General features: G+C 34.7%; 1 protein-coding gene across 12 annotated transcripts; it reads right to left on the bottom strand.

Moving 5' to 3' along the window:
- Positions 1–2,666: 2,666 nt before the first annotated feature.
- Positions 2,667–9,593, bottom strand: LOC112712440 (protein WHAT'S THIS FACTOR 1, chloroplastic). 12 transcript variants are annotated; one of them, XR_011866228.1, is made up of 6 exons: positions 8,432–8,777; positions 3,803–7,349; positions 3,612–3,692; positions 3,336–3,496; positions 3,163–3,220; positions 2,667–2,930 (listed from the first exon to the last, which is right to left on the bottom strand). XR_011866228.1 is itself a non-coding variant. In XM_072203962.1 (2 exons), the coding sequence occupies exon 2, from the start codon at positions 7,226–7,228 to the stop codon at positions 5,954–5,956; it is 1,275 nt and encodes a 424-aa protein (XP_072060063.1). In that variant the 5' UTR covers positions 7,229–7,349; positions 8,432–8,777; the 3' UTR covers positions 2,667–5,953. The 12 variants fall into 12 exon arrangements, 1 of the variants encoding a protein (XP_072060063.1); XR_011866226.1 differs by having other exon boundaries at positions 3,163–3,496; XR_011866222.1 differs by having other exon boundaries at positions 3,336–3,692; positions 8,432–8,612.
- Between the last annotated feature and the right edge of the window lie 1,613 nt (positions 9,594–11,206).

Genomic DNA, 11,206 nt, shown 5'->3' with positions numbered 1-11,206 from the left:
AAAAATATAATTTTGTAAAAAATAAAAGAACCATGAACACCAACAGTGCCTTCAGATATTGTCAACATCCATTAAGGCAGTGATCACAGCCTGCCTCCACCATCTTTTTCCCACTGTCATTTCTCATTATCTAATAACAATAATAATAATAAGAGAAAATGCGACAAAAGGAGGAGGAGGAGGAGGAAGAAGAAGATTTCAACAACAACAACAACTGCTATAGAAGAAGAAGAAGAAGAAGAAGAAGAATGTAGTAGTAGTACTAGCAGCAGCAGCAGCAGCAGCATACTTTGCAAGATGGCAGTGGGGAAAAAAGGCAGAAGGGATGAAAAGGCTTTGAATTATGTTCAAAGTTCCATCTTACAATAAGCATTCATCACTAGGCACATAAAAAGGCTCAAATGACAGCAAAATATAGCCTTTACATTTTGTAAAACAACCTATAAAAGGATCCATTCTGGAATTTGGATGTTGCTCAACCTGCTACAAAGAGAATAACACAGCAGAAACATATTTATACTAACCCGCACAAAAAAGAAGCAGCAAAGTAAAACTATAGAATATGCAACTGAAGTACTCAATAGTAATCCAAGCTTGTTTACACTATCATTTATCCAAGCACTTCACACAACATACATGAAAAATTTATTCTACAAAGGCTATTTGAAGGAAAATATTTTGAACCTACAGATGCCCTCAGATCTCATAGCTACATGAAATTCATAGAATGCGTTTGCAGCATGCTTTATCCACATCTCCGTGCACCATTTACACACACACACACATATAGAAAGAGAATGACAGAGAGAGAAAGAGAGTAGAAGGTTGTGATGAGACTGAGACTGAGACTGAGATTGATGGTGATGATGATGGTGAAGATGGTGGTGCACATCCAGTTATGAACAAATCAGTGCAACCGCTCATTATAAAATGTGTTCCATCATTGGGCAGGATACAGAATTTCTCATCCCAAATCCAATACTACAGCAAAAAATAAACAACTTGCAAATTGACAACAAAAAAGGAAATCAATTTTTATGTAGCAACTTAGCCATAAAAAAGTGAATACAGAGCCCTCGGGTTCCACAGTTAACTACAAATGACAAATCTTCTACAGCTTTTGCAGCTGGTTTCATTCACAACCTTCAAGCACCATATGGAAGATAAACAAACACACACAAAACAAATAAACAAGCACATAGAGAGAGAGAGAGAGAGAGAGAGAGAGAGAGAGAGAGAGAGAGAGGGATGGTGCTGCTCCGGTTATGGACAAAACCTTGTAGCATTTCAACAGTGTTTTCCTTTCATCATTGGGCAGTACAAAAAAATTGCCACAAATTTCAGTTGAAAGAATTAAAAAAAGGAAATTTCAGTTCTCAGTAATCTAAGAAAATAAGAGCATCATATAAAACCACACAAAAACCCTCACATAGTCCTATGCTACTTGGGACACAGAAGTTTAACCATCAAATTATTGTGGTCATTGATTGAACGATGAGACAAATGCAAACAAAACCAGAGTTAGTTGGAATTGCATCACGGTCAAGAACCCCCATTTATATTACATGAAACCATAGGGTTCAAATATCCTAATACCAAAATAATAATAAATAATTTAATCAATACATCATAAAATTATAGTTTGCGCATTTGGATCAATAATGCAGTGAAAGCAAAGGTAGATAAGCTGTCGCTGCATGCGTCAATCAATATAATTTCGGAAACAAAAAGCCAAAAAAAAGGGTTTGTCATAGAAAACAAGAGATAGGAAATGCCCTCAGATCTCATTACTTATAACGAAATAATCAGAGACAGTTACTAAGCCAGCGGCGTTCATCAAAAGCCTTCCAACAATGCATGATTATTGTTATGATCATCATCAAGGTCACTACTACTACTGCTGCTTCCACCACCACCACCACCACCACCAAGTGGGAGTGTGTATGTATGCATACATTTAAAAGAAAGAAAGAAAGAAAGAGATAAGAGAGAGAGAGAGAGAGAGCGAGAGAGAGAGATGGGGAAGGTCATCGATGAACTTAAAACCACGGCATAACTGTCTCATTACATTTTGATTTTTGACATTTGCATCATTGGGCATTATCAACATAGAGCACAAAAATAATGTACCAGAAAAATTATATTTTTTAACATAAAAATTGGAAGGAAAAGAAAAATAAAAGAAAGGAAGAAAAAGACTGAAAAAAGAAAATGAAGTGAATCGGAAGAGACCTCGGAAATAAAGACGACGACAAGGATGATAGGTTTTTTTATAATGAAGAGATGAAGCTCCACGCGCACGCCACTTATACCCCCCTCATGTGGGCTCCATCTGGGCCTAGATGGGCCTCCTTTGCTTACCATATCATTGGTTTCAAAATTGTGATACAATACAAGCTGTTTGGGTTTATTAATCATTGTGAGTGGGTTTAGATATTTAGTATTCACATTGTTTTTCAAATCCTTCAGAAATTATAGAGAAGATGTTGATCAAGATTCAACAGTAATTACAGTGGAATTGTATAATACTCGCCCACATTCGTTAGAGCTTGGAACTCATGGTAAAACTGCCAGGTTATTCAAAGACATAAGGTTTAACAAAATTTAGTACTGTTTTAAGATTTAATTCAGATAACTTTTTTTATGATCATATTGACAGCAGTAAATTTATATATAAGGAACCATGAATATCTAATTGAAGATCTATGATTGAACATTATTCTTCCAAAGGAATTAGTTTCCCTTCAAATTACAAATGTCTGATTATTTACAGAGATTATATATATACATGTACACTGCACTAACTTCTGAAATTTCTGAGCTTAAATAAAGGGAATCATTGCCAGAAAGAGGTCAATGAGAGACCTAAATTTGGAACCCCACGCAACACATGAACACAATACTCCAAAATGTCGAGTTTCCTTTCCAACCTAATTAAGATGACAAAAACCATAATGAGATAAACATGGAAGAAACTAACTTTTGTCAAATGTGAGACATGATGCTAAAGATTATCATAGTATTAACATACAAGAGAAGAAATTCACGGATCAATATCTACAATAGTAGCACAGATTCACTAAGAATGCAAAGCAGTGGATCATTCAGTTACATGATGATGATAAAATAAGTGAACAGAGTAAACAAAGTGCCCTCAGATACCATGCGTTCCAAAGGCAGTGTGCACAGCCTTGTCTCCCCTCTCCACCATTTCTACCCGCTGCCAATTACCGTGACAGCAAGAAAATAATAATAATAACAACAATGATTAGAGGTATAGTGATAAAGGGAATGCATAAGAGAAGAAGATGATGATGAAGAAGAAGAACAAGTACAAGGTCTAGAGGAACATCATCAGTAATGGCAGCACAAGGGAAAGGAACGGTTAATGATGGCAGTGGGAGGGAAGTCAGAAGGAATGGAAAAGGCTTGAATCGTGTTCAAAGTTCCAGCTTCAATAATTTTCATCCCAGGGCATATCGAAATACAACATGAACTATACAGATGCCATGACAAAGCACATTCATCATAAAAGCAACAGTTAATTTGTTTAGCCAACAAAAAATAAATGGGAAAAATAAAGTCAGCATAAATGAGAGCATGAGACTGACATTAAGAACTAATAGCATATGATTTGATCCAGAGTTTACCAAAGGAGGGAGTTCAAGAACCAATTTACTCTGAATCAGCACCTGCAATGCAATGGATTCCAAAGGTTGAATTAATATTAACATTGTGAGGGCAACTCCAAAACCAAAAGTAAAACAGCAATGATGTGATAAGAGTAAAGAAAAATACAAACCACAATATTGCACCAGTTTCTCTTCAACTTCTGTAATGAAAATTTAAGACCAGGAAAGTGCCTTTGATTTAAACCCTCAGTAAGCATATTTTTTTAACAAAAAAACTAGACCTCAGATCTCATAGCAAAATAAAACTCATCCATGGCTTTTGTAACAGGCTTCATTCTCATCCTTCAATGTCCCATTTAGCCATTTACCCACCGAGGCATACACAGAGATTAATTGATTGATGGATATGATTATGATTATGATCATGGTAGTGGTGACGATAGTGATGGTAATGGAGGTGATGTATGTCCAGTCATGAACAATATCCATAGAGTCGTTCATTAGTAAACATGTTCTATCATTTGGCAGAAATTATTATAATCCGTGATAAAGGGGAAAAGAAAAATTTTGCAGTTAACTATGCATGTGTATAAAATGCAAACTAAAACAATCAAAATCTATGATTCAGAAGGAAAATAAAAAACTTCATCAATGTAGACATTATCCTATGCAAGTAGTGAAACTAAATACAAAGGAAAAACTTCTGAAGTATTGTAGTTGTTATATTAGTAGAGCAGGATAGGGCAGAACTGAATTGAAGCTAGAACATCACCCTAAAAGCCTAAACCCTACAACATCACAGCATACAGAAATGTAAGTTCACATAGCACTGCGTGAAGTAGCAGTAGCACTTATAGTACCAAGAAAATGAAAAAAACAGTAACTAAAGAAGATGACATCAATAAAAATCAAAGATAGCCACCAAAAAAGGAAGCAAACTTGTATAATCACTTAACCAGAAAAACTAACAGAAAAACAGAGCCCTCAGATCTCATATAGCTAGCTAGAAATCAGCTAAAGCTTATGCCACTAGCTTTATTCACAGACTTCCTGCACCATCCGGAAGAAATAAAATAAATAAATAAATAAATAATTATGAAAGATCGCAGTTCACAGAGTTATCGAGTGAGAGAGAGAGAGAGATTGGTGCAGCTCCAGCTATGAACAAAACCTATTAGCCAGGAGATTGTCTGTCCATCATTGGGCAGAATTAAAAAAAATAAACAAATAAATAAAAGAAGAAGAGGAGGGGGGTACTAATTTGGAACAATTTCTTTAAAATTTGAAGTTGCAGATCAAAGCATGTGGCGAATAAAATTGTATCCAAATGCTCGTAAAATTTTGCATTTTTTTTAAATAAAAGGGGTACTTTCTTCCTCTAAATAAAGCCAATCCAAACCCTCACTATTAATTATGCAGTCAATTAATAAAAGTAACTCAGAGCTCAGTGCGCGCATCATCATTCATAAATTAAGTCACTAATTTTCCCTTAGAAACATGGCCCAAAACTCCTATATAAACAATCAAATCTAACCAACTAGCTCAAATAGCAGGCAAACTGAAGGTAAAAGTGTAAAACATAGGAGTGCCCTCAGATCTCATAGCTTAGAAGTAATCATAGACAGTTCCATAGCCAGTGGTGTTCATCAAAAGCCTTCCAAAGGATCAGAATCATAATCATCATCATCGCCAAATATATGTATGTGTTTGTATATATGCATGCATGTGAGTATGAGTGAGTGAGTGAGTGAGTGAGTGAGTGAGTGAGTGAGCGAGCAAGAGCCAGAGAGAGAGAGAGAGAGAGAGAGAGAGATGGTGGAAGGCAAGTGATGAACTTAACACCACAGCAAAACTGCTCAATACATTTTGAATTGTGCATCATTGGGCAATCACCATTGACCATTATCCAAAGAAAATAACAAAGAACATGGGAAGATAAGGTTTTCTTTTTTAACTCGACGGCAACTATGAAGAGAAATGATGCAGGCATCTTATATTAGAGTTATGTAGGTTTTAACTGGACTATGCGCTCAGTCTCTCTTCTAATATATAGTAAGTACAGCTTACACATGCCGTTGAATCATCAGCAATAAGGCAAAAGTAAACACAACCCAGCCAAACCAAAATTTAATTCAGAAAACCAGTTCCAAAAGTCAAAACGCCAATTTAAGGCAAATATCAAACCAAAAAAAACAGGTTCAATCCATATGTGCGACCTTGTGTGTATGTATGCATATGTAGCAGGGAGGGAAGTGTTGATATCAAATTTATATAAACCAAATGCGCAAACTAGATTATCACACACACACTGTCTCAGAATTTCATGAAGTATCATCATCAAACAGAACTTTATAAAACCGTTTCCTTTCCTCTGGGTCAAACAAACCTCCCGGCTTATTGTCTCCATCCTCATCATCATCTGAGTCAGCATTTTCACTTCTTCTCCTCTTACACTTTACTTCATCTACTCTAGCCAAAGGAACACCTTTCTTCCTCCTCTTCTCCATGTTTATGAGGCACCGCCTCTGATTGTACTCATGAAGCCCTTCCTGCATCAGTTCCCCAAATTTCTCCTTCACAACAACCAGAGGATCCTTTTCAACAAGTTCAGACCCAACATAGGCCTCCCTAAGAAGAACTGTGTAAATCTGATACTTGTTGGAAACATAGAAAATCCCAGGGTGCTTGAGCAACAACACATTCAACCTATCAGGCAAAGCAAACTCCCTCCTAAAATGACCCAACTTCACTATTGAGGCTTTCTTCCAAAGAGTCAAAGACAACACCTCATGTACCAATCCCACATTCCTCTTCTCCATCTCTTTCGACCCTTCCACCAATTCCCTGTGGTCCATGTAAGGCGAAAAGTAAGGAACCAAATCGAATTCACGGAATCTCTCCCATGATTTCACCCAACTGAAAGGCAAAGAACACGAGAACGTTGGCCTTGTATTGCCGCTCCTCCTTGCCGCAATTTCCACTGTGGATACAGCAAATTCAGGGTCCCAGTGAACCAATTCAATCTCCATAGAGCTCCTCCTCCCGCCCTCATTAACAACACGGAACAAATTTGGGTACTTTGCAACAATCCTAATCACGTAATCATCGGGAAATCCTAAATTCCTTTTCAGCTCGTTGATTTTCAGAACATTAATCCTCTTGTTAACACTCATCATAAGTAATTTTGCTAACCTGCAAATGAAAGCATTTTCTTGAGACTCCCTAACAGATTCCTCCTCTTCGACGAGGCTCATCATGCGCTTGGAGAGGTGACAGCGGTGTTCATTGCCGGTGAAAGTAACATCGAAACAGGAAGGGTACTTACGGAGCCAGTTTAGGGCTTTGCCTTTGAGGTCAAGGGTTTTGAACTTCTTCTGAAGGGATGCAATGGGGATCTCTTGGTTTGGATAGCGGAGGATGATGTTCTTGATCTGGTTGTTGACAATCCAGCGGCGGTTGCGGGAGAGCGCGGATTCGAGGTCTGGATCCTTCTTCATGGACCACAGGGAGAAGGTTCGGTGGAGAAGAGAAAGACATCGTAGTTTTTGTAAAGACGGAATCACAGGACCACGACGATGAGTTAGCCTTGTGAGCATGTGATTTGGTCTATTGAGATGAGAAAGAATGTGACAAATGGTTCGAAGTTGCGATAGGGTTCATTGTGGTCCAGAATCGATTCCAATTAAGCAATTCACAATCACATTGTAGCAACGAAGCCTATTAACAATTAACAATTAACAATCAATTAGAGACAATTAACAATCAATTCTCAATTCTAACAATGGTAATTTTAGGGCCCTCCTAATTAAAATTGAAAATAAGGTGCATCCCTATTATTTATATTAGCGGAATCATAATATCATAACCACAAAATAAAACTAAATAACTAAATACCAATAACATTTTCTTTCCAATTCAAAATTAGCAAACCAACACAAAATCAGCAATAGGCAGGATAACTAAATTAGTAATTAGCAAACTTCTCATTAAACAAATTTAACTCTCATTCGACAAATTGACAAATTCAAGTCTCATCATAAATTCATAACCAAGCAATTAGTCCATTACATTACATCAAGGTTGCAAGAACCGAACTGGTCAAAGAACCAGTAGAATGACTGGTTCAATGGGTCAATCGGAATCCAACCGATTTAATTAAATATAAAATAAAATTTTTAAATATTTAATATATAATTTGAAATATTAAAAAAAAAACAATATCAATCATCAATAAAATTATTTCAAAAAATTTAATAAAACACCACCATCAACTATCATCAATCAAAAACCAAAAACCAAAAACTTAACAACAGAAGCAGCAACAACATTAGTCTCCCCAAGTTCAGAATAAACAAATTAGCACCACCATAGCACCATCAATAACTCAGAATAAAAAAAACCAGCAATCAACGACTCAGAAATCAGAATCAATAAAATTAACAAAATTTAACAATGCAGTGAAGCACCACCATAGCTACTCAATAGTTACTCAATCAATTGCATGCTTTTTGAATCAGATTTCTGTGATTCAGGCACACATACAAAATACAATAAATTGATATAAATTGCTTTCTCAATCAATTGCAGACAATTGGGGGTGCAAGAAAGCAAGTTAGAGCGAAAACTTTAATGGCAGGGGATATAGAAAGGATAAAGATGATATAACTAGCGACAAATAAAGTGAGAGAGACCAAGAGTTGCAGAGCCATGCACCCTCCTGGCACCGCAATAAAACTCTGTAATATTGTCCACAAAAGTGCGAGAGAGTTTAGGATTTGTTAAATTGAGGCAGCGGTTACCGGCAGTGAGGGAGGAAGGGAGGTGATGCCACGGCGAATACTCCACCGCCGAGCAGAGATAGACGTCGCAGTGAGAAAGAGACAGAGAGCTCGAAGAGGGACAGGGCGACGCAAATAGCTCCGTGCAGGCCTTCGTGCGACGCCGAGGAGAAGAAGGTCGAAGAGAAGCAACCAGACCTTCCACAGGCAAAGACAGACACGGGTTCGACGACAAGGACAGGGCGGCCGACGACGAGGACGAGACAACCTTCTGCTGATTTGTTCTGATAGGGTTTGGGTTGGTGACTGGAGCTTTGGGCGTTTCAGCGTTTGAGAGAGATTGGAGGGGGAGGGGGACGGATGTTTTGGCATCTGGGCTGAGGGTTTTGTTTTTATTTTTTGGTAGCGAACCGGTAGTTTAAAACCGGTCCAGGTCAACTGATTTACCGGTTAATCGCTCGTTCGACCAATTTTTTAACTGATGTTTCGCAAGACAGTTTTAGGCATGAATTAGATGGGCTAGAAGACTGGTTCTAATTTAACCCGGTTGAATCGGTTGGTTCGGTCTAATTTTTAGAACATTGCATTACATACATAGCATCATAAGAGATCAGAGCTCACAAACACACACAAAATTAACTAATTATTTTTAACTAAATCATTTTGAACACATTAAAAACTAAGTTATTCAAATCACATTTTTTATGAACAATAGATTAAAAACAAAAAAAGTAAGCAAGAAAAATTAAGTAACCTTCGATGGTCCTCCAACGAAAAGAGTATGAAGGAGAAAGAGCAAGAATGTGATGTGGGGAAGCTGGCGGCTCCGCGGCAGTCTTTCTCTTTATGTTTACAACCCGAAAAATTGGCAGAATATAAGGCTCAATAGAGAACAAGATTGCCAGCGACGAGCACCCAAGGAACGACAAAGCTGGAGCAGAGGCATGAGGAGGGAGAGAGGCGAGGGGGCGCGATGACGACACGAGCAGGAAGCACCACTCGAGCAGACGCGAAGGCAAGAAAGGCGCAAGCAACCAAGATCAGACGGAAGAGAGAGACCAAACGCAGCGATAGCGGCGAACATACAGTGGTGGTGAACCAATGTGAGCTCCCAACTCTACCTCTGTGTCTATGGTAGCATGGTGTGCCAAAGACTAGGGAGTGTGAATGAGTAGGAGAGCTCGGACCTGGAGTGGGGCAAACCTTTTAAATATCAAAGTATAAGAATAATAAATAAATAAAATAGGATAATATAAAAAAAGTGTACCAAAAAAAATTCGTAATTCATCATATATTTCTTTATAAACAATTTTTTGAGTCTTAAAAAAATATCAAATTTATTGACAAAAAAAAATTATATAAATATTTTAAGATAATTTAATTAAAATGATCTCTTATTAGAAAAGAATATTAAAATATGTAGAATAAAAATATGTTGTTTTGTTCTGAATTTTTTAAAAAGACAAAAAAAAGAGGCATTAATTCTTCATTATCATTTTAAGAATGTATCTCTAATGACATTTCGTCTCATTTATTAGGTTTCTTTAATTAATGATAGTTACCTGTAACAATATTATTCTTTATCAATATACGTTAGTTGTGCTCTTTTGAGTTTGTAACTAAAAAAAAAAGTTCAATTTAGATCATTAGTATATATAACTGAACAGATATATTTATATAATAATACTTTATTCTATTATCTTTCATCCTTTTGGTTCAATATTTTTGTTTTTATTATTTTTTATGATTCAGTTTTGTCTATTTTAATTGTATTTTTTCAATCAATAGAATAAATTTTTAGGAGTATGTCTAAAATGAGCACAATAATTATGTGTTTATTGGATGTGACATATTTATATAGAGTTAGATTTTATTAGATGAAATTAAAGATTAATATAAAAGAAGAGTATTGATGGACTCTTATAAATACAGAATATTCTATTACATAAATAAATATTTTAAATAGTAATACTTTAATGCACAAAACTTTAAATAACAACAAAATCTTTTATTTTTAAATAATTAAATATAAAATATATAAATACAAAATATATAAGTATTTTTTATTCATTAAAATTAATTATTATATAAATTTTTTTATAATATTAAAAATTATATTAAAATAATATTTTAAACTGTAATATAAAAATATAAAATAATTAAAATTTTATTTTATATTATTTGACAAATAATTAAATTATTATATTCAAGTTTTATTAATTTTTTCATTTTTTCAATTTTTTTAAACGAATAAATAATCTGATTTTAAATACATGTTTGGTGGCCAATAGCCACTTGAAAATATATGTATTTGTCTATTTATTTATTTATTTTTCTTATAATTGATAAATTTAAAATTTAAGATTTTTTTTAAATTTAATATTTATAATTTTATATATATAATATTTATAATTATATATTTATAATAAAATTATTTTTTAATTTTTATTATTTTTAAATATTTTTTTATTTTTCTAATTAAATTTTTTGTTCTCTAATTCGATCAAAAACTTATATATATATAAAGGGTGAGAGGGAAGCTCAATGGACAAAGGATCAGCGCACAATGCGCAGTCTCTATGTTAATAATTAATTTTAATGAATTATATTTATATATTTTATATTTTTAATTATTTAAGTTTGATTAGTTTAAATCTTACTAATATAAGTAAATATATAATATAATAGGCATGTATTTAGAATTATATTATTTATTCCATTTAAAAAAATGAAAAAAAAAGGTTAATATTTTTATTTATTGTATATAATATTTTAAATAAATTATATTTTTAAAAT

This window comes from Arachis hypogaea, chromosome 9, assembly GCF_003086295.3.
Source record: "Arachis hypogaea cultivar Tifrunner chromosome 9, arahy.Tifrunner.gnm2.J5K5, whole genome shotgun sequence".
In the NCBI taxonomy this organism is placed as follows: Eukaryota; Viridiplantae; Streptophyta; class Magnoliopsida; order Fabales; family Fabaceae; genus Arachis; species Arachis hypogaea.
The sequence above is the reverse complement of the archived record's forward strand: the minus strand, read 5'-3'. Positions and strand labels throughout refer to the sequence as shown.

Excerpts from the sequence above, each read along its gene's own strand:
- LOC112712440 (XM_072203962.1), bottom strand. The coding sequence starts at position 7,228 with ATGCTCACAAGGCTAACTCATCGTCGTGGTCCTGTGATTCCGTCTTTA.